This window comes from Diabrotica virgifera, chromosome 2 (assembly GCF_917563875.1).
Source record: "Diabrotica virgifera virgifera chromosome 2, PGI_DIABVI_V3a".
In the NCBI taxonomy this organism is placed as follows: domain Eukaryota; kingdom Metazoa; phylum Arthropoda; class Insecta; order Coleoptera; family Chrysomelidae; genus Diabrotica; species Diabrotica virgifera.
In genome coordinates this window covers 16,941,986-16,966,893 of record NC_065444.1, presented here as the reverse complement: position 1 = coordinate 16,966,893, position 24,908 = coordinate 16,941,986, and the positions used below count along the sequence as shown (strand labels likewise).

Sequence of the window (24,908 nt, the reverse complement as noted above, 5' to 3'; positions counted from 1 at the left end):
AAGTAGAAATATATGCCGATGGTTATAGAAGAAAATGTTAAAAATCTATTATATGTAATTAATAATTCTACGTTGGATTTTCTCAATGTGGTGAAATAATGCAAATTTAAACCGCGTGTTGTAGGTGTATATGATGTTTTACACTACTTGTCTAACTACCGTTCTACAATGTAATTGATATGCAAACTCAAGAAGATTATATAATGTCTTATGAAATAAAAACAATGACACTATCTTTGGGGCAATTATCTACAATAGCTAATTGTACTTCTCTGTTAGTTGGATTAAATACCAGATATAAGTATGAAATTTCTTATTCAAGAGATGTGTGTGAAAATGAAACGAAATGACATGACTTATGTAAATTCAGTAACCATCAATTTCTTTATGAACTTAATTATAAGTACACATTTTGACCTAGTTTTTAGTATTCTAGATTAATGCAATTAAGATTTTGAAAACAACTAAAATTTGGGACTATTTATTTAGTTTTTTTTGTCTTGTAATAAATAAGTAGATTTTAGTTCCTGAATAGATCAGAAGAGAAATAGCTCGAAAAGGATTTAAAGGATATAAAAATCCATGTTTACAAATAAGAAATTGAGGAACTATGGCTAGCAGATTGACGTTCGTCGAATGTTGTTTGGTCGCGACCTCGCGACTACTCACTGGCGAAGCGTCCATGTAACCACTGTTACCATTGGTAACAGTTAAAAATCTTGCAAATAAATATGTATTTTATGACGATGAATAATTCCATTTATTATTTTATTTTATTTTTACCAATAGAAATATATTATTATATTATGTGTTAATAGTACCTAATTCAGTAAATAGCCAGACACACGAAAATATTGGCGAGTTTATGTGACTCAGTTGCACTTTATTATATTCTGTTACCAGTCTCATTTGTGGTGACAATGAATGGTTATCTCGCTGTCGCTCGGGCGGCTCGGGACCGGCTAGTGTGAAAATTTTGAAGGAGCGATGGGCGTAAGCGCGCTGTGTATAGCAGTAGGGCTGTTACCAGATTTAAATTTGCTAACAGTACCTATAATAAAAAGTGTGCGTGCAGTTCACTATGGATAAGTGTCGCTGCGTAATCGATCAACTACTTGAAAAGTAATTCTGATTGAAAAATAAAATGAGATTATTGAAAATGAAAGACCTATTTTAAACAATTTAAAAAAGGAATTTAAAAAATTAGCTCGATATTTTAAATTTAGTTGGTACAGTGAAAATCCTTGGTTATGTGGTTGCAAGAAAAATAGACTGTATTGTTGGCCATGTCTTCTGGTTTTTACAGAAAAATGGGTGGACCAGGTTCACGATTTAAATAGTTTTAGAGTTTTAAAAAAGAGTCATGAAATTTCTCCGTTACCTACATGTAAGATGTATACCGAATTTGATTCAGTTTGGCAAAACAAAAATCAAAAGTTTTCTTAACCAAGCATTTAAAGCAAATATTGCTAAACATAATGAGTTTGTTAAAAAAATAGATAGGTACTCGTATATCCTTAGCTCACTTAGAATAGATATGTACCGTATGTTTTTTGGCCGAACAAGAATTAGCGTTTCGTGGTCATTTTTAGGGCGACGGCTCTGACATTCGAGGCAATTACAGGGAATTGTTAACATTAATTGCCAAAAAAGATCAAAAATTTTGCCAACATCTAGAAACATCAACTGTTTTTCGAGAGTTTCAAGTGATATACAAAATGATACTATTGAAGCTATATGTATATACTATTGTGTTTTCAATTTATCAATCAAAGGCAAAATGAAAATTAAATTAAATTTTTTTTTAAATAACGCGGGCACATAAATTTGATACACCCTGTATATTGATCTGTAAATATTTATTAGAATTTAGTTTGGATGTAAGTAGATTTCTCTTTTAATGAGCTTTCCGATGAACCATTAAAGGCTTTTGTGAATAATTAAAGTGAAAAGGACGATGTATTTAGTTTTAAAATGGAAAAAGATTGTTTATTACGGGAACTATAGAATATACAGGTAGAGGTAATTATCATTTTCTAGAAAAATGGTTTAAAAGGAAGTTTGGAATTTTAATATCTTTGTTTCAACCCGAGTAAATGTTGTAGGGTTTCCCGAAAGTAATTAGGATGGTTGGAATAATTTTGAAAATGACTGTTTGTTTGTCGAATGGAAAAGAGAAATGTTTCTGATTCTTGGCAATTTGGAAGGGGAAAAGTGGTTTGAATGTTGAGTGAATTTGAAAAAGAAGGCATTATGTTTTTGGCATCGCTGAGGAGCAGTTCGACGTTTTCGTGGATAAGTAGTTAGCAAGTACCAGTGGTTGTGTGATAGTGGAGAATAGTGCTGAAAAGTGAAACGAGAGACAGATCAAATTGAGACGAAATACCTCTTTGGTTCTGTATTATTGTGAGAAGGAGAGCAGAGAATTTTTGGAGTTTGTGTGAATCGAGTACTGGTCAAAAGAGGCTTTGGCTCGTTGGAGAATTGGTGCTGGTATGCTGATAGTTTTGAAGCTGGAGAACGGAGAGGGCTTTGATGAGTAGCCTTTAACATAGTCAACTGTTTTTGGGTCACGAGAAGACATCAGAGTGAGTGAAGAAAAAGGTCAGTCAACTTATGTGAAAGATATTTTTATGTTCGGAAACTAAAATTTTGAGTAAAAAGCATATGAATTAAAATTCCAATATTTCTAAAAGTAAATAGGAAGTATAGCTAATCTTGCGAATACATAAATTTGTTTTGTTTAGTTTGTTTTACCAAAGTCATCGGGAACAAACCGATAAATTGTTTTTTTTTAACTATAATAAATTTAAGTGGTAAAAATTTCATTCGGACATCTGTGTCCACAGGTTTTAGGTTTGATAGATTTTTAGGGTATTGATTTTGATAAATAAAAGACAATTCTGTATGTTTATTTTATATTTTGCTTTATTTCTTTTTCCTATTTTATCCCGATTAGGATCAACTAGATACTGAAACCACGAGAGAAGATAAGTATAACGTAAGATAATTTAGACATTTTTTTAATATTATAAAAAGGCACCCTGAGATTTTTTTATTCAATTTTTTTATGTATGATTTGCGACAATTAAATAATTAATCAAATAAATAATAATAATTAATATAAAATTAATAAGAAGCAGATCATAACAATACATTTAGCCATATCTTCATTTTTTTAAATAAGATTTTTTGCATCTGGTTTTGGTAACACTTTAGAAAAAGTCACGCGTCGCCACTGCGGACTACTATGAGCCAAGGGCGGATCCAGGACCGATTTTCGGGAGGGGCCATGAACTATTTTGGGGAGGAGTACTAGGAAATCTGGGGGTAATTTTTAAAAATTAGGTGAGCAATGAAGAGTTTCAAGGTACTTTTGAGGGTCATAAAGACCATTTTTTTTTATTTTTTAAATTTATTGTTGACAGCATCAACCACTTTGGGTTATTAGCTGTACTATCATAGATACCTACATGGTTACTTAAATCTAATAGCATTCTGATTATTACAGAAGTTCACATTTAGGTAACAGTACCAGGAAATCTGGGGGTAATTTTTTAAAACTAGGGGAGCAATGACGAGTTTCAAGGTACTTTTGAGGGCCATAAAGACCTTCAAAACGTTATTAAAGTGTCATTAAAGTCAGTACCGATTTCTTCGGATCCTAGTGCAGTTTTTTAATAAGCTTAATACTATTTTTTCCAAATGCTTCCCCTGTCAGGCCTTCTTTTTCCCCTGTCAGGCCTTCTTTTTCTTGATTTTCAATGAACTTGACAAAGTTTTCACGAATGTTGTTATTGTGTATGTATCTCAAATTTAGAGGAAGCTGTTCCATGTGGGATACGTCGGTCGTTTCGTCAAATATGACAGAACAATAATTTGCACTTTGAACCTGATTCATTATTTGTTCAATTATTTCTTCACAAAGTGTTATTAATTGATTTTAAATGGTGTTACTGTTGCTCAGGAAGATGCTGTGGATAGGTGTTGTTTAAGAGTCGTATCTCCTGATGCGATGCTAAACCTTAACAATTTTCCTCATTGCTAGGTCCAGCATCTTCGTCCAGAAGAAGAAGGCCATTATCACGATGAAATATTAAAGGAATATTTTGTCGATCTAAGAACTCTATAGACCAGGGGTTTCCAACAGGTGGCCCGCGAGGCATATTTTTGTGGCACGCAAGAGTATTTACAAAACTAACAAATATACTTTTTTTAAGTTTTGAGAAAACAGGATACATGAATTCTTTTTATGACACATTCAAACAAAAGTTCCTAGTTTGGCCCTCAATACCTTATAAGTTGGAAACCCCTGCTATAGACTCTACTATTGGTCGTAGTCTTTCTCAATTTTCTTGTTTCTCTTTAGACCTCTGAGAGTCTATCTGGTTAATGACTGACTTTTGCGGGTTACGATAACTGTAGAAAATCCTGCCCAACCTGAACGGACTCCTTGTGTTATGATATTTTTTCATGGGTGTGTATGCCTCCGTCTTTGCCAGTGAGCTTGGTGAAAGATGATAAAGGTTTAGTGACCAGGCTTTGGGCTGTCATCCTTTTATTGTGACCATATTTTTCATTAGAAAAATAAAACGCACTACTTCCAAAACAATCCTTTTTGAATGTGTGAAAGTACCAACCAGCTCCCAACTACCTTGTTCTAAGTGCTGGTGACTCAAATAACGCTTCATCTGTTATTTTGGGATTTATTTTTAAGCCGGTTGTTTTTGATATGTTGTTCAATCTGGTGATTTTGTTTTGCATGTGTTGTCTGTTTGATGTTATGAGGCATATGTCGTCAGCGAACTCTAGATCCTCTAGTTTTTTAAATGATGACCATTGTATACCTGTTTTTTTATCTTCAGTTTGTTTCATTATCCAATCTATGACTATTATAAACAACGTCGGTGACAAGACACACCCCTGTCTTACTCCTTTTTTGATTTTTTGATGCTTATTTGTTGGGATAGTTCCCCTTCATGTTCAACTCTGGCAAAACATTCATCGTAGAAAAGCCTTATTACTCTTATATATTTGTCTGGTATTCCATAGAGTTTTAATATCCTCCACATCATATTACGATTTATTGAATCAAACGCTTTTTCGAAGTCTACAAAGTTGATATAAACTTCCTGATTCATTTCCGCTGATTGTTCCAGGATGATTTTTAGGGTATTTATATGGTCAATACAGGAACTGTTCGGTCTGAATCCTATTTGGTTAATTCTTAATTTTTCATTTATGGGATCTTTAATTCTCTCCAATATTATTCTGGCCATTATTTTGGTAGCTACAGTGAGAAGAGTGATTGGTCTCCAGTTTTCTTTGGTAGCTTTATTATAACTCCTTCACCCCAATCTTTTGGTATCTTTTCCTCGATCCAAATTTTTTTAAATAGTAAATACTACATATCCACTGAGAAGTTTAAGTGTGATTTTATCAGTTCTGCGGGAATTCCATCAACACCAGCCGCTTTGTCGTTTTTTTAAAAGGTTTATAGCATACCTTATTTCGTCCTTCGTAAATTCGTCGTTTCTTATGATTAATGTTTCGTTTCTCTTTGTTTCTTCCATCTCTATTTGTGATTCAATTCCTTCTTCATAGAATTCTGCGAAGAATTGTGTCCATCTTTGGGCAATTTCTTTTTGAGTTATGAGTGTTTCTCCTTCTTTCCCCATTAGTTTCTACTTACAATACTACTACGTTACTACAATACTACTACAATACTACTTAGTTCTGATCTACTTACAATAAAAACCTGGTCTGACTCAAATTTACTCTCGTTTAACGTAGATAAAACAGTAGCATTGTCTTATAAAGGAGCTCTTCAACCCTTACCTCTTAATAACAGCCAGATCAGTACCGTTGATTCTGTAAAATTTCTTGGCATTTTTTTAGACAGCAACCTTAAATGGTCCCTCCATATCGATTTGTTACGGAAGAAACTCTCTTCAGCCTGCTATGCTATAAGATCTGTTTCGAATGAACTCAATTTAGCATCTTCCAAAATAACATATTTTTCTTTGTTCGAGTCACATCTTCGTTATGGTCTTCCTTTTTGGGGTTCTGGTACAGCTGCCCAATTCGATGTTATTTTCAAATTACAAAAAAGAGCTATAAGATATCTGTTTGGCCTCAGAAGAACAACACACTGCAGAAGTTACTTCAAAGATCACGGAATTTTAACCCTTCCATCTTTGTATATTTTAGAAACTGTTTGCTTAATTCGTAAACATCTACATGTCTTTCCACCAAGACCTAATCATCACTACTTCACGAGAAATTCTACGTTTGACGTCTATTTGCCGACCCCGTCCTCGGAGTTAGTAAAGAAATCGATATTATATTCCGCAAAAAAAATGTACAACCATCTCCCCCTACAACTAAAATCTGCACCATCTTTTCCCAAATTCCGTAAACTGACAAAAGCCTACCTGTCTGAAAGACCATATTATTCAGTAGAAGATTATTTTATTCAATAACTAAGAAATTACAGTACCCTTTGCACAAGTAGTATTTTTATTATTTTTTTATCTATATTTGGGTGTCATATGCAGCAGCTTAACTTTTTAACTTTTAAACCTTTTTTATTAATTATTAGGTAGACTATGAATTTGCAATTTATTTAAATTTTTGCAATTGATTATTTCTGTTTTAACTTCGATTTATTTATTTATTTTATTTAACTTATTGACGATTTATGTAATTTTAGTAAATTGGATTGTTACTGTTTTGTTTTTTTTACTATTTATAAGCTTTGTCGATAAAATTGTAAAATTTTTCATGGCAATAAAGCATATTTCTATTCTATTCTATAGTTTCGTTTTTTGCTGGCTCTTGCCCTCTAATTTCTTTGGTTATTGAGTAAAGTGTCCTTGTGTCATGTATTATCGCTGCTTCTCTCAATTAATTAGTAATTGACTAATGTTAAATTTTGTGTTTTACAGTGGAACATTAAAACTGTAAACACATCACTATTGCATCTCGAGGTATGAACAAAGAAAATATGCTTGAGAATACAGAAACTTGAGCCAGTACAATACAATATCTAGATTTATACCTACCTACTATTTACACACATAGTTAGCTCAGAGTCAGTGCCTCTACACAGGTGCTCCGATGAGGGTAAGGTAAACCCGAAATATGTATAAGCACATAGTAGATGCCCTGTTCTGTAATCAAATCTCAACCATCTTTACTTTCATTTAGATACATATTTCTAGGATATAAATCTAACTCGCCTCATGATATACTGATATACATCCTGGGAAAAATTAGAAATCTAGACAATTTCTAGACTGTCTCTGACCTCCTGGATACTGTGACGCGCGCATATGCGAAAGAAAAAACCGCCTTCCTAAAAGCCATAAGACAAAGATGGCTGAACCAATCGTGTGGAACTACCAATTTAGTAGAAGAAGCATAAGTAAATTAAAGAATGAATATCTGTCAAAACTTTAATTCATTAACAATATCGATATCTGTCTTCTACAACAAATACACACTGAAGACCAATTGCAGCTACAATCGAGGGGAAGAACCTTGGCAGTCGATACAAAGCTATGGCACCGCGATATATGTTAGAACAAAATTTGTTTAATGTCAACAATGTAACACATAATATCAAAGTGGGTGATCTGACGATCATCAATATTTACAATTTACAAACCCCAAACATTCCCTGGCCAGCAAACCACCTACCACATCCCACAAGGGCTTCGCAATCTCAAAGTGGTTTAATTGATTTCTCATCTCATCAACTTGAGTGTCAGAATACAAATAACCATGACGATTGCTAATCTTCGAAAAAAGTCGACACATTACGAAAAACATGATTAAAACAAATTGTGAAAATCTTAACTGACACCGATATAGTGATAACAAATAATGTAAACAAATGTATTCCGAATTAATTTGTATTAGGTATACATACACAAATAATATTATAAATTTCTTAATTTTAACGTCGTTCGCAATAGAGAAGTAGTTGCATGTTTAACTGGGCAAGACATAAATTTTTCGTACTTCCGGGCCTAAAGTGACAACTTCACTCCCTTGTGACAGGTACTAAAGTGTCACATTTAATCCCTCCGGGATTAAATATTGACGAAACTCCCGGAACGATTAAATCACAAACAAACGAATTTAAGGGATATTTTATTGAAAAATATAATTAATTAGAATGGTAATTAACGTTAATATTCAAATTAATATTGTGACAGTTCGTCATATTGACCAGTCTTTCCTGGGTTAATGCAGCAGGTAACTGACGAGTAACAGATAGGTCCTTTTCATATTGAACTGGTGTTTGTTTCGAAGATCCTGCGGAAACAGGAAGCGAGAATGAGGACTGTGGCATAACTATAGTGGACGAATCGGCGACTTGACCAAATATTTTATCTGAAATTTTTTGTTTATTTTTAATAGACGATTCAATATATCCCTCGGCCACGTTGGAGGATTTCCATCCTCCATGTCTCTTCAGCACGTCTATTGTTGCTCCCGAATCAGCTAACAAAGACGCAGATGTGCGTCTAAAACAATGTCCCGTATAAGACGTCGCATTTTCTAATTTCAAGAAAGCTGCTATTTGCCGTGGAATTGTACCAAACATGTTTTTTCCTACTACTCGCGTAGTACATTCTTTGTTGATGTATTGAACAAAAAATTTTGAATGAGTTGTCCCTGTCTTTCGCAATGCCACATATTTCCGAAATATCGCCACAAAACTGATGGCACTGTTTTCTGAATTTTTGATCACAAAATTTCGGTCAATTTTATTTTTGGTGTTTCTAATCGCAATTAGGAAGGAATCGCCCAAATCTCTCACATCGTCGATTTCTAAATCAACCAACTCTTTTCCACGACAAGCTCCCGCAACGCCCAAAATAAGTGCAACCTACAAAAAAATTGATTTCTTAAAATTTCTGAATATAAACAAATTTCCAAATTTACCTTAAGCATTAAATATTTATCATCCGGAGCCTCCCGTAAGAACTGATCTACCTGCTCAGACGTGAGAATTCTTGACTTCTTTGGCTTAAATCCCTCATTTCTTCTCTTCAAAAAAGCTAATAATTTTGGAAATTTACTTATATCAATATCTTCTCTAATGTTAATAACCGATTTCAGCATTGAGTAATGTGCCCAGAGAGTTGAGGCACAAACCGCTTTTGATTTATCATCGAAGTAGACTAACAGCGCATTTTCAGTAGGTTGTCTCACATTTTTTAAGCGGCACCACTTTTTAAAAGCATCGTACTGCTGCTCGTATAGTTTTCTAGATTTCGGTGGTAACAATTCTTCACCTACTTCGGCTGCTCTTTTATCAATATCAGATACACCTTCTTCACTCATGATACCAATAATTATCAATAACAATGTTTCTTTACAATGACACTAGTAATGACAATGTTTCTAAATTATAACTGTCACAACGCAATGTTACTATGGTAACTTATTTTAAAGACAGTTTATTAAATGAGTTGAAGAGAGAAAAAACTGATTGAAATTATTGAAATAATTAATAAAATCATACCGGAAGTACGAAAAGTATCGTATATACCTTGCGACTGAAGTACATTTAATCCTTCAGGTAAATTATGGCCCTCCCTGCGGTCGGGCCATAAACTTTACCTTCAGGATTAAATGTACTACTTCAGTCCCGCGGTATATAATGTACTATTATATGATCCATCTGTTCTTGTCTTATTTTATCCCGCATCTTTATCTGCTTCTGGTATATCGAACATGTATAAATGTTTTAACTATTCTAAATGTTCTAAATTTTCTACTTTGAATATCCTTAAATTCTTTGTTGCTCTCTGAGTGCTATTTATAATATGTTCCCTAAGAACTTTTTATATTTTATGGAAGTTGGAGAAAAGTCACATCTGAACTTGGTTAATGCTTAGGATGTATATATAATTCCTACTAGTCAATAGTATGCCCATTTTTTAGGAGGACTGTAATAAGTGTAGTGAAAAAGTGGAGGTCAAAGTAGCAAAGAAACAAAAGAAGCACTGAGGTATAAAGAAACTTAAAAAATAACAAAATAACGATTGTACCATAAGTGTTTAAGCAGCAAAATAAAAAACATAAGAGAGAATACAAAGATGCTGTATCAAGAATTAAGTCTGCAACGATAAGTCCCAGGAATTAAATCAGGAAAGATAAGTCCCAGGAATTGGATACTTACTTGGAAGCACGACAATCTAGATAATCATGGATATTCATAAAAAATATTCTGGGCTATACCCTATAATGACATTAAGATAAGTAAAGAACCAGTAAAAGATTTGTCCAGAAAAAATAACTAGATATTACAAACTAGACATTCTTCCGAAACAGAGGGCATTCCTGCAGAGTTAATTAAAAACGTAATACACCACAAACTAGCTTTGATCCTAACAGAAATATTCAATAGATATCTAATGAAGAACTAGTACTGGAAAGAGGGGTGGATAAGCTCCATACACAAAAGAGACAATAAATAATTATAAAAAATTACATAGGCCTAACAGTAGTACGAATGCTCAGCAGGTTTTTTTATTATTATTAAAGAAAAAGGAGCCGAGGTCTAGGACCTATATAGCTCCATTTGACTAAAAAGAACTATGCAAAAAGAAACCTAAACTTAAGACTACATACGACTTATAAATTAATTTAATTTAAGAAACGAAAAATTATTGTTCCCGTGATACAGAACTAAACGAGTCATATTTATTTTTGAAGCAATTTACAGATACAGCCCCGACGACGTCGTGTGGAAGTGAGTTCCAGGTATAAAATATTCTATTGGATATAGAGTTCTCAATGTTGTTCTGAAGCTATTTTCTTGTGGCATTTTTACAATTTTAACTATTTAGAATGGGAAATAAGCCACAATATTATTAAAAAATGATTTTTATTAACGTTTCGTTAAATGAAAAGACAAATCAAATTGAACAGAACATCAGTAAAGAGGAAATTAAAGCTTTAAAAACTTTAAAAAATGATGACTCCATAACGATCCTACCAGCGGATAAAGGAAATGCAACTGTAATAATGGATAAAATACAATACGAGGACAAAATTACAGATCTAATTACAAATGGACCTTATACCAAATTAACGAAGGATCCAACGAAAACACTGGAAAACAAAATCTATAGAACTTTATTCAAATTTAAAAATGATCTAACATACTATCAAAGAAAATTAATTACACCTCATTACAGTAAGTCACCACATTTTTATGGAGTACCGAAAATTCATAAAGCGAACATACCACTTAGACCCATTTGTAGTACCATCAGTTCTCCTTGTAGTGAACTATCAAAATTTTTATTAAACATTATAAAACCATTTGCTAATAATGATGACACATTTATAAAAAATACAAAACATTTTGTAAACAAATTATCAACTATTGAGTTTAATCCAAATAATATTTTAGTAATATATTTTAGTAATATAAGTTTTGACATAAACAGTTTATTTACAAATGTGCCATTAGATAAAACTTTAAACATAATCAAAACGAAATTAGAGAATGATGATACATTGACAACTAGGACAAAACTAAATGTATCAGCTATAATGGAGTTATTGACATTATGTACTAATAATACCTATTTTCAACTAAATAATGAATTTTATAAACAAAATTTTGGTCTAGCAATGGGCTCCTCTTTATCTCCATTATTGGCTAATATATTTATGGAGGATTTCGAAACTAATATCATTTCTAAACAAAATTTAAAACCCACTGTATGGTGGAGATATGTAGATGATGTGTTTTCAATATGGCCTCATAGATCAGAATTGTTGGATACATTCCTGAATATTATAAACGATCAAGAAGAGACAATAAAATTTACAATGGAAAAGGAATATAATAACACCCTGCCTTTCCTCGATGTTTTAGTCTTAAAGAAGGATACTGGATATGAGACTCAAGTGTATAGAAAACCAACACATACCAAAAGATATCTCAATTACAAATCAAATCACAACATCAACGTTAAAAAGGGAATCATAAAATCCTTATATGATAGAGCCAAAATTACTTGTTCTAACGAAAATTCCTTTTTAGAAGAAAAACAATTCTTAACATCTGTTTTATTAAAAAATGATTATCCTTTATCGTTTATAAATAAGGAATTGTCAAGATTGGATCGAATGGAACAGAACAACATAGAACGGGATCCTACAACATTCACAAGAAATAATACGAGGAAAATATCAATACCATACATAAAAGGACTATCCGAGAAACTTAAAACAATAGGAAATAAATTCAACATTTCAACAACATTCAAAACAACCAACACATTGAGATCTATTCTATCTAAAACTAAACCTAACAATGAACAAGAAAGGACAAAGAATTGTATTTATAAAATACCTTGTGAATGCGAACAGTTTTATATAGGTGAAACATCAAGACCATTAAACTTTAGAATAAGTGAACATCAGTCTTATATTAAAAATAGAGAATTTGATAGATCTCAAATATGTCAACACGCATGGGATAATGAACATAGAGTTCAGTGGAGAGATTCAAGTATAGTCCTGAAAGAAACAGATAGTAAAAAGAGAAAAATCAAAGAAGCGGCTCTAATTAAGCTGAATGAAACCAATTGTGTCGCAAATTCCTCGGTAGAATGCAGTAGGATGTGGTTACCCATACTGAAAGAGGAAGTCAATAGAAAGAAAATACCACAATTAGTAAGTCAATAGTCGAGTTAGTACATATTTTATATTTTAGTATTACTTATATACCCATGTATTATTGATATTATTTATAATTTAAACAAAATTATAGTAAAGTCAGAATTTGGTATTAATTTTGAGAGTAAATTAAATGTAAGACCAAATACTTACGATGTCGGGATAGTATCACGAGGTTTTTCCTGGTTTTCCCTCGTGATTTACTATGAGATCTCTAACGCGAGAATTTTAATGTCACCGTTGCATGTGGTTGTCTTTTTAAAGACAGATCACATGCTATGATTTTTTTGTGACGGATATTCTTGAGTTGGGGTTGATTTCATGTAATCGAATGAACTATCTTTCAGTAAAGTCGTCCCAGGAACGCAACTCATAAATATTGGCAATATCATTTTAAAGTCTTCTACTTTAAAATGTATCATATGTATCTGAATTGCCGATATAAATGAGTCAAATTAAATAAATTATTAGAAGAATTTTTTTACTAAGCAACAACATTTTTGTTTATATTAATAGTATTTTGTATTTTGACAACGGCACCCGATTTGGGCGTCGAAACGTTAATAAAAATCATTTTTTAATAATATTGTGGCTTATTTCCCATTCTAAATAGTTAAAATAGAGTTCTCACGACATTTACTGTGAAACTGTTGTCTGGCTAATTTGTATGGATGACCCCGCAATCTAAGGTCGTTACTCAAAGGGAAAAGATGTGAGAGATATATCCCAAACTTTCCCTGTAACGCTCTATAAGCAATTATTAAATCCCCACGAAGTCGTCGGTCCATAAATGTAGGATAATTTAAGTAGGTTAACCGTTCTTCGTAGGAAGGACGACGACGGCCATAAGAAATTCTTGTTGCCCATCTTTGCACAAATTCAAGTCGATCAGAATCCCTTTGCCAGTCTATACACTAAAGAGAGCAACAACATTTTTTGGCGATATCTTAGAGAAAGTCTTAGATAATAAGTAAACTGATGTTCTAGCTTTATTGCATACCGACTGGATATGTTCAGACCAAGATAATGTTTCCGTCACAAGTACACCCAAGTCTTTTTGCTGCGAAACAGTTTTTAGAGAAACATTTGAAAGTACATACCGATTCCTTGGATTGTTTTTACCTAAATGTAGAACTGCACACTTGGATGTGTTCAATGGCAAGCACCAATCGTCCACCACTTAGCAACCTCTTGAAGGTCGGTCTGTAATTGATTGTAACCAGAAAAGGATTTGCATATAACTTTGTGTCATCAGCGAAAAGCGAAATGTTACTTTTAAGGTGAATTGGCAGATCAGCAACGTACACTAGGAACAGAATCGGCCCCAACACTGAACCCTGCGGAACGCCACTGTATACACTAAACATTGAGGAATAACAATCACCAACGCGTACGCAAAATTTACGGTTTATTAAAAATCCTTTAATCCACTCAAGTAAGTTTCCTCTAATACCGTTATGTTCGAGCTTAAATAGTAGTATCTTGTGAGGAACTCGATCAAAAGCCTTAGCAAAGTCTGAATATATAATATCAACAGGTTGATTACTGTCCAAACAAAGAGACCAGTCATTAACACATGTTAACATATTAGTAACTACCGATCTTCCAGGTACAAAACCGTGCTGGGAATTAGGAATTCTATTATTATTTAAGAGAAAGTTCATAACCGATTCGCGAATAACTGATTCCATCAATTTAGCTGCAATGGATGTTAGACTAGTTGGTCTATAATTGTCAGGATCTAACTTGTCACCTTTTTTATAAATTGGAGTAACACTAGAGATTTTCCAGCCATCAGGTAAAGTGTGTGACAAAAATGAGGTTTTCATTATAAAACTTAACGGATGGATAATCGAGTTTGCACACTTCATAAATAAAATTGCGGCGAAACCGTCTAATCCGGGAGCGGAGAAGGATTTTAAACACAAAATTTTTTGTTTAAGAATCTCTGGATCAAAGTCTATGTCACTAATATCGTAGTTATTTCTTGAAGAAACAACACGTAAAGTATTCGGAAGAGCCTCCTCGATTGAAACACTTCTTGAAATTTTTTGGCAAAAATAGTAGCAACTTCCATTTTCACTGAGGTTGGTTCGCCTGTTTCGGTTTTTAAAATAGGTAACGAAACTTTAGATAAAATAGAATTTCTGACATATTTATAAAGAGGTTTTTTGTTCTTATTTGAGGACAGTTGGTTTTCAAAATTTTGTTTAGATTTAAAAATAGTTGATGTTAAGTTATTAGAAAAAGTTCGATGATTGAGGTAGTCAGCATTCGTTTTACTTCGCAAATACTTTTTCCACCTACCTCTACCGAAAGTGTACTTTTCCGGACCTGATTGTAGGGAGCAAAGTTGTACTTTTCCTCCCTAGGGAGGAAAATTAGGGAGGAAAAGTAAAAGTGACGTCATGGTATTTTATTCATGAAATATAACTTATTGACGCCCTGTACAATATCTATTTTCTATTACGTAAGTATCTATACATTTTAACGTTTATTTATAAAACACCCTGTATTTTGCAGAATGGTAAAAAACAGTAAATTGTTAAAGGTTATATGGAAAAATAATAAAGTTGATATGAGAGGAACCGCAACCTTATGAATCAGAAAAAAAACAGCTTTATAGGGGAGTGCAATTAGAACGAAAAGATACAATGTTTCGGAAAAAATCAAACAAGGTTATATTTTTCTAAAACTTTTTTTGTTAGTTTATAAATATGTTAAAGTAAAAAGTTCTACTCACAAATTTCGCCGCTAATTGTTTATTAATTGTTTAAACAATAACAATTATTTTGTATGAATAATGTTAAGAATATGGGTGAATTCAACATTTTATTTTGATAAAAAATGTTTTTATTTTAGTTTTGATTATGCTGAACCCGAATCTGACATTACAATTTGCAAATTCAAAATGACGGATTCAAAATGGCGGATTTTTCCTAAAAATCCTTAAAAAATAGCTGTAAAATCCGAATTTTTTTATAAAACGTGTTTGTTTACATATATGTGAATATTTTTGAGAGGTTGTTAAACCTGAATCAAATTTTGATAATTTAAATTATAAAATGGCAGATCCAAAATGGCGGATAACTTAAAAAATAGTTGTAAAATCATAATTTCTTTAAAAAATGTATTTATTTCTACATATTATATTTATTTTTGAGAGCTTTGATAAACCTAACTTAAATGTTAACATTATAAACTATAAAATGGCGGATCCAAAATGCGGATTTTCTAAAAAGAACATAAAAAAGAACATTTTTCTAAAACATTTATTGTCTTTATTTTTAACAGGTTGTTGAATCTGAATTAAAGATTAAAAATTTTAATTTCAAAATGGCAGATCCAAAATGGCGGATATTTAAATGAAAACAAGTAGAATCCAATCAAACAAATATGGAATTTCATTCTTAAAAAAAAGATAAACAAATAATTTTCACAATTATATTAAAAATTAAAATGTACCTATTAGAAAGAATATTTAAAAAAACAAATTTTCGATTAGAAGGATATAATTACATATTGTAACATAGTTTTTAATTCCAAACAACTTTTCTTTATAAAAATTTTCGATATTGTGAAATATAAAGGTAGAAATTCATATTTTTTTTACATACCTCGTACAAAATTAACAAAATTTGATATTTGATGGTTGCATCTTATGTTATATACGATGCAGAGTATTTTATAAAGAATAACTTTTTTTCGTAAAACTGATATTAAAAAAGTTATCAATACGTTCCAAGTTTCGCAGACATACTGTATAAGAGCTAAAAAAAAATTTTTTATTGAACATTTATTATTGTTGAAGCTTATTAATAAATGTATTTTAGGTAAGTTTTACAGAAAAAAGTTTTGATCACTCTGTATATCCATTTTTTCAGCTGGTAATTTTCGGTTTTTGTATTACATTTTTGTTATCTTTCTTAGTTTTCTCAAAAAGAAATTGTTTATTTCATTTTTAAACTAAAATAATTTAGTGTTTTTTAGAAATTACATCCCAAGCTTTAAAAAAAATTGCAAAAAAATTGTATTAGATTTATTCAAACTTGAGTAATACCGTCTTAAAATGGTGGGAATTCTGTAAAACTACGAAGTTTTCAAAAATTACATTTTTTGAGACATCGTATTATTTGAATTAAATTTTTGAGATTTTTTTTTAATGAAACATCGTTTAGTAAGTTGATTGATTGGTAAGTTGTGCAAATTTGAGAGTTTTATAAGTAAAATTGTATTAGTTACACATGTTTAAATCATTTTAAACAAAATTCATGTAAGGCTCACTTTCCGCCCACACCGTACTTATGTCCATACATTTTATTTCTTTTTATTACAACCATAAGATAGCTTATTTCATCTTCTTTCATTTCCAATTTGTAAAATTTCTTTTGATCTATTAGTTAAAGAATTACATTTAAAAATCTCAACCGTGCACTACTTCCAACGCTAGTTTACAGTGCGCCAATGTGTGTGAGAAGGGTGACTTTAGCGTTATAAATAAAAAATTACAGAAGCTAGAGATTTAATTTTAGAAAAATCTTTATATAAGGTTTTTCTTGTAAAATTTTCTGAATTTTTCAATGGTCAAGTCAGTTTTTTTCTAAAAATTATATTTTCGAAGTTATTTAAAAAAAACATCTAACTTCGCTGTTCATTTGTTTAATAAAAAATGAAGCACCCACTTCTCGAGTAGAACTTTTTGATATGTTGTTTATTAAACATTTCTTAATGAAATTACAAAAAGTTTTATCTTGTTTGATTTTTTCCGAAGTGAAAATCTAAATGCACTCCCCTATTAGAGCAGGCAGATTAACTATTGATAGCAAATTATTGAATATATTTCTCTCTGTCATTGGTAATTTGATTGATAGACAGTTTCAATTGACTTCAATGGTCTTTATAACAAATCGAGCAAAAAGGGCGAAACGGACTATATTATGGTTTATTAAACTGTAATTTCTTGGTATTCAGTTTATTCAGCGTTAATATTATCCTGATATTTCCTAATAGATAGTATCTGATAACAGTTTTTTTCTTCTTCTTCTAATGGCGCTACAACCCTTTGTAAGTCTTGGTCTGCTTAACAATGTTCTTCTATTCTGCCCTGTCAGATACTTTCCTTCGCCACTACCTGATGTTCATGGTTTTAAGATCTGATAATAGTATTTGGCAGTATATATGATCATGCTTAATATGTCATATCTTATCCGATTTAGTGTATAGGTACATTTAGTGTAGAGGTGCTTTTCTATTAGTAGGGATACTGCTATTGGTAGATGGCCTCTAAGGTACTGAAATATACTGCCCAAAAATAAAATTATTTGCAGTATAGGCTGTAGAATGTAAGTATGCTTAAGTTCGGAATTTATTAATCACGGGTAAAATAACATTTGCAGGGTTAGTCCTGTCGCCAGGGGGGGTACAACGGCCTCGTTAATTCAGATGGACTTTCTCAAGTTTTTTTTATGTATTTTGACCCGTAGAACACGAATTTTTTGGGTAACAGTTGATCCGGATGTCGATAAGATTGTTATAGACCAAGAACTTGAGGAATCAAATAACAGCGATTTTTGGCAAAACAAAACAATATTTTGTATTTTTTGGGCCATTTTAAGTAAAAAATATTTCTACAAGTTTTTTCTTAGGATGCACAGTTTTCGAGATAAACGCGGTTGAACTTTAAAAAAATCGAAAAATTGCAATTTTTGAACCCGAATAACTTTTGATTAAAAAATAAAATGGCAAGTCTGCTTACCGCATTTGAAAGTTTAAGTCAAATTATATCGGTTTTGATTATTTGCATTGGTAAAAATTTATTTTTTTATTGTTTAACAAAGCTATAAACACGTAAGGTTTCCCGTGCTTTTACATGCGTTTTAACGCATGTAACGTAGAAATAGTCTTGATTGCACTAGTACCTATTCTACCTACTCGTTCGATTTTAAATGAGAAATCATAGAAACATCACTCACGCACTAGTTGTTTGTAGCTTTGTTTAACAATCACACAATAAATTTTTAGCAATGCAAATAATCAAAACCGACATAATTTGACTTGAACTTTCAAAGGCGCTAAGCATAATTGCTATTTTATTTTTTAATCAAAAGTTATTCGGGTTTAAAAATTGCAGATTTTCGATTTTTTGAAAGTTCAACCGTGTTTATCTCGAAAACTGTGCATCCTACTAAAAAACTTGTAGAAATATTTTTTGCTTAAAATGACCCAAAAAATACAAAATATTGTTTTGTTTTGCCAAAAATCGCTGTTATTTGATTCCTCAAGTTCTTGGTCTATAACAATCTTATCGACATCCGGATCAACTGTTACCCAAAAAATTCGTGTTCTACGGATCAAAATACATAAAAAAAACTTGGGTAAGTCCATCTGAATTAACGAGGCCGTTGTACCCCCCCCCCTGGCGACAGGACTAGGTTTGGCAAAATTTACATTATTTCTTTTATCCATTTTCACCGTAAAAGTTTGTCTCCAAAAAATATTTGTAGCAAAATGGAACAGCTGAAATATTAACAATATTTTTGGCAAAAATAAACACACATTACATGAAAGGAGAAAAATTGTATACTATTTATCCATGCCTAAAATTTTGAGTCATTTAAAATAAAAGGTTAGTTTAACTTATACGGGATAATCATTTTATATACCCAAAAGTTATGAAAATTATAAAAATTTGAAAAACGAAAGACACAACAAAAAATAAACATAAAAGTGCAAAAAATCCCTTAATTATGTCATTATAATTTATTTAAATTATTATAATATATTATATAAAATATATCATTATGATATATTACATAAAAGAGAAAAATATAATAATTTAGTAATTTTTTTTCCAATCAAGTTTTTGGCACATAGCAACTCGTTATTTAATCGCACCTAACGTTTTGTAACACTTTCCAATAATAAATGAAGATGATTATAAAACAATAACCGCTCTTTTTTTAATAAAAATTATTTATAAATACAAAAAAATAAATAGGTATATTTTGATTTTGAGATCATATTGAGTTTTTTTTTAAATAATTAACAAATCCGGTAAAATAAAGGGTAGTACCTACCTAAACTAACCTGACACGTTACAAACACAACACAAGAAGCGAACACTAATATCCTGAAAGCCATGTTGTCAGTTAATTATCACAAGAAAAAAAAAGAAGCACATGTATTGGAAACGTCTAATAAAAAAGTCTTATTTCAAATAATTTTAACAATCGGTAAGGTAGCTATTTGAAAGTTCCATAATAAGCAAATACCTCCTGCATTCCCCTCCTTGGACCAGCGATGGTAAAAGTGAAGAAATATATCTTGATAATAAAGTACCGGGGTACTAATAAGAGTTGTTTTTTAATGTTGTGTATATATTAAGAGCACTATGAGAGATATTGACGAAAGATTAAATTATTAAAGTAATCTACAAGTATTATAATGTCGCCACGGTTAGAACATGAAGGTGAATCTTGAGAAATCATTAGATATTTATGATAGATGATTATATGTATATTTATGATTTAGTCTTGTATTGCCTCTTCTCATAATTTTTCGTGTTATGTAGGAAACATCAAACTTTTCAACGGTGGATGGATACCATCCACCAGATGGATATTTAATTTATGTTGGATAAATATTTTTGTTCCACCTTTATCATTAGTTGTAACGCAATCGCCCATTCCTGGAAAATTGTATGTATCCCCATCGTTTCTATAATAATCACAAATTAGCTCCTGTATTCTAAAGGATTCTACAGTGATCTACAGGATTTTTTAAAGCATATGGCAAAAATGTAAATGGCCGGATGACTGGACCACTACAGTTTATATACCAATCAACAAAGAAGGACCCAAAGAAATATACCACAATTACCGCAACCTTACTACTCTTATACCACAAGCTAATAAAATGTTGCAGATTATAGTAAACTACGTAGAAAAAAGTGAGGGCACATGGAGAACTGTCTGAGACGTTCTTGGTTGACAAAGGTGTAAGGCAGGCAGGGCTGCGTGATATGCCCCATTCTTTTTGGAAAGAGACCATGTTCATTAACGACAGAAGAATTAAGAACTTAATGAACGCAGATTATACAACGCTTTTCGCCGAATCCTTGGAAGAATTGACGAAGCTGTTAGAGCAAATGTAGAACTTTAAGACTGGAAGCAGGGTTGTCCATAATTATATCAAAAACCAAGACTATGCTCATAGATAGCAGAAATAGCAACCAGCCAGATATTGTCAGAATCAGTGACATCTAAGTGGTATCTGGGCACCCTCATAACCAACAATTCCAAAGAAATAAAAAGGTCAGGCATGGTCAAGAGATCAATGAGAAACTCACCACAAGTATAAACATGCTACACATCACCATGCATACAATGATTAGGATTGTAAAAGCAATAGCCTATCCGATTTTTCTATATGGATCTAAATTCTGGTCTTTGAAGGAAGTTAATAAACGCACTATAGACTCGTTTGAAATGAAGAATTTGACAGACAGCCTGTAGAGTCAACGGAGACAGTAGCAGCAATGGTCACCAAAATAACAAACGAGGAAGTGGCTCAAGCGCTTCAAAAAACAAAGAAAGGAAAAGCGGTAGCACCAGATAATATTCCTGGGGAAGTATGGAGAGCATTGGGAGAGACAGGAAGAAGATGGCTAGCAGGTTTATTTAATAGAATTATGGAAGTTGGACAAATTCCAGACGAATGGAGAAGCAGTATAGTAGTACCTGTCTACAAAAACAAGGGAGATATACAACAATGTACAAACTACAGCGCTATAAAACTGCTTAGCCGCACCATGAAAATATGGGAAAGAGTAATTGATAGACGGATACGTGAAGAGATCGAAATATCCGAGAATCAGTTTGGCTTTATGCAGGGCAGATCAACAGATGCAATTTTCATTATAAGGCAGTTGATGGAAAAATACAGGAGTAAAGAAACAAACGCTCATATCGTATTCATTGATCTTGAGAAAGCATATGATAGAGTTCCTCGAGAGATTCTGTGGTGGGCACTCAATAAGAAAGGAGTCCCTGGTGAATATGTAAAGATTGTGAGGGATATGTATAAGGGAGTAACGACTAGTGTTAAGACAGGTGTGGGAGAGACTGATAAATTACATGTGAAAGTAGGATTGCACCAGGGCTCGGTGCTTAGTCCGGATTTATTCTCATTAGTTTTGGACCAGATACCAGCGAAACTATAGGGTAACATTCCATGGTGCTTAATGTATGCTGATGATATCGCTAGGAAATAGTGAAAGAGACTTAAAACAAAAACTGGAACAGTAGAGACAAGCTCTGGAGGAAAAAGGTTTAAAACTTAGTAGGACAAAGACAGAGTATATGCAATTATCATTTAAAGATGGAGTTACTACAAATAACATGGTATCTTTGGATGGTGAACTGATTGTAAAAAGCAATAGTTTTAAGTACCTGGAATCGGTATTACAGAGTAATGGAGAAATAGATGGAGATGCATGAAGTAGAATTAGGGCTGGATGGATTAAGGGGAAGGAAGCGAGTGGTGTGCTGTGTGACAGGAAAATTCCAATGAAGTTGAAGGGAAAATTCTATAAAACAGCCATAAGACCGGCTATGGTGTACAGAACTGTATGTTGGGCAGTGAAAAAGAAAGAGGAACAACGAATGTATGTGGCGGAAATGAGAATGCTTAGATGGATGAGTGGAGTGACAAAAAAGGATAAAATTAAAAATGAGTATATTAGGGGAAGTCTAGGTGTGGCACTTATTGATGCTAAAATGAGAGAGCATAGCTTGAGATGGTTTGGTCATGTTCAACGTCGAGACACTAATCACCCAATACGAAGAATTGCTGAAGTCCAGATCCCTGGAAGGAGTAGGAGAGGAAGACCAAAGAAGACGTGGGGGGAGACGATAAGGCAGGACATGTTGGTAAAGGGGATTAATATTGATTTGACTCAAGATAGAATTGTATGGAGAAATGCAATTAGGGAAGCCGACCCAGCATAGGGATTAGGCAAAGAGAATGATGATGAGACTCGTTTGAAATGTTTTACTGGCGAAGAATGTTGTAAATATCCTGTACCGAAGTAGAACCTACGAGTCTATTCTTAGATAGCTGCACGTTACAAGTAGGCTTCTAAACATTGTGACCGAAAAGATCACTGCTTACTTTGGTCATACGGTGTGTAGAGATGGTCTGTAAAAGCTGACATTGTAGAGGATGGTACAAGGAACGAGAGTTCGGGGAAGATCACCAACAAGGTATGTGAACCATATTAAAAAAGAGGTCGAAATTCCACTAAACGTTTGTTTCAAAGTTGCAGAGGATAGAGAACATTGGGGACAGTTTAAGAAAAACAATTGACATTTCAAGATGGCATGATATCCTAATGGGACGACCAACTAGGAAGAAGAATGGGTGAAAGGGTTGCCAATGCGAGTCCATTATACAATTGGATATGGTAATTGAGTCAATACTCGCAATCTTTAGTTTGTATTTTTTATTAGTTGCTATGTAATCATGGGGCAACCGGTTTCGAGTCTTACAATATATGACTCATCATCAGGCCCAGTACAAAAAGTCTTCTCTATACAAACTACAAGCTAAAAAACACAAAACGAGAGACATGTACACATATATATAAAACATGAAAAACAACTTTGTCTTGGTTTCAATCACATACAATAAAGCCAAGCAACTGTTTAGTATTGAACTCAACAGTCCATATCATGTAAAATGAGACATTATATCATTGGGAGCGACCAATCTGATGAAAAGTGCTTGGTATATAATTTGATATATATACTACCATCAATCCTTAACTAGTCAAGGGTCGATGGAGTCCTGGTAAGATAGTATGCGATCAAAAGACATAATACAAAATTTCTTTAGTAAACGGTATCTACTTACATAACAGCCATAGAAACTGTTCCACAGCTAAAGATGTACCTGGAAGTCACCAGCCCCATAAGAAGAGTTGACCAATCAAACAGCCCTTAGTCTCTTAAATTGTTAGTTAAGTGCTGTTTGATTGGTCAACTCTTCTTATGGGGCTGGTGACTTCCAGGTACATCTTTAGCTGTGGAACAGTTTCTATGGCTGTTATGTAAGTAGATACCGTTTACTAAAGAAATTTTGTATTATGTCTTTTGATCGCATACTATCTTACCAGAACTCCATCGACCCTTGACTAGTTAAGGATTGATGGTAGTATATATATCAAATTCTATACCAAGCACTTTTCATCAGATTGGTCGCTCCCAATGATATAATGTCTCATTTTACATGATATGGACTGTTGAGTTCAATACTAAACAGTTGCTTGGCTTTATTGTATGTGATTGAAACCAAGACAAAGTTGTTTTTCATGTTTTATATATATGTGTACATGTCTCTCGTTTTGTGTTTTTTAGCTTGTAGTTTGTATAGAGAAGACTTTTTGTACTGGGCCTGATGATGAGTCATATATTGTAAGACTCGAAACCGGTTGCCCCATGATTACATAACAACTAATAAAAAATACAAACTAAAGATTGCGAGTATTGACTCAATTACCATATCCAAGAAGAATGGGATTTAATATTTTAAGAGATATATATGGAGGTATAGGTCTGGATCCCGCGTATGAAAAAAAGTTGATTAATAGCCAGCTGAAAATTTGTTAATACCTTAAGGGTGTCTAATCGGATAAACTTTGATATATGGGAACACTGAAACAGGGGCAGTTTTAATTGTGGAACAGGTTAAAAATTTGGAACGGTCAGACCACGAAAACGGCACATTTATTTTGTCCGACAGAACAGACTTAAACTTTCCGAACAGAGATTAAACTCTTAGGTCTGGATCCCGCGTATGAAAAAAAAGTTGAATAATAGCAAGCTGAAAATTTGTTAATAGCTTAAGGGTATCTAGTCGGATAAACTTTGATATATGGAAACACTGGAACAGGGGCAGTTTTAATTGTGGAACAGGTTAAAAATTTGGAACGGTCACACCACGAAAACGGCACATTTATTTTGTCCGACAGAACAGACTTAAACTCTCCGAACAGAGATTAAACTCTCGTGCAAAAATCAGACTTCTATTTATCACCTGTCATAATTCCTGTCATTTGACATATTCTACATGTTCCACGCATTTAAACGCCCATTTGGTGATAAATAGCGGTCTGATTTTTGCATGAGAGTTTAATC

At 32.7% G+C, this 24,908-nt stretch overlaps 1 protein-coding gene across 1 annotated transcript in view; it reads right to left on the bottom strand.

The window, feature by feature from the left end:
• The window catches only part of LOC126879457 (uncharacterized), a 54,424-nt gene extending 34,462 nt beyond the window's left edge, over positions 1-19,962 (bottom strand). Inside the window, exon 1 of the mRNA XM_050642471.1 lies at positions 19,791-19,962. Coding sequence (XP_050498428.1) covers positions 19,791-19,854 — 64 coding nt within the window. The 5' untranslated portion in view covers positions 19,855-19,962. The remainder of the gene's footprint in view (positions 1-19,790) is intronic.
• Positions 19,963-24,908: the final 4,946 nt, after the last annotated feature.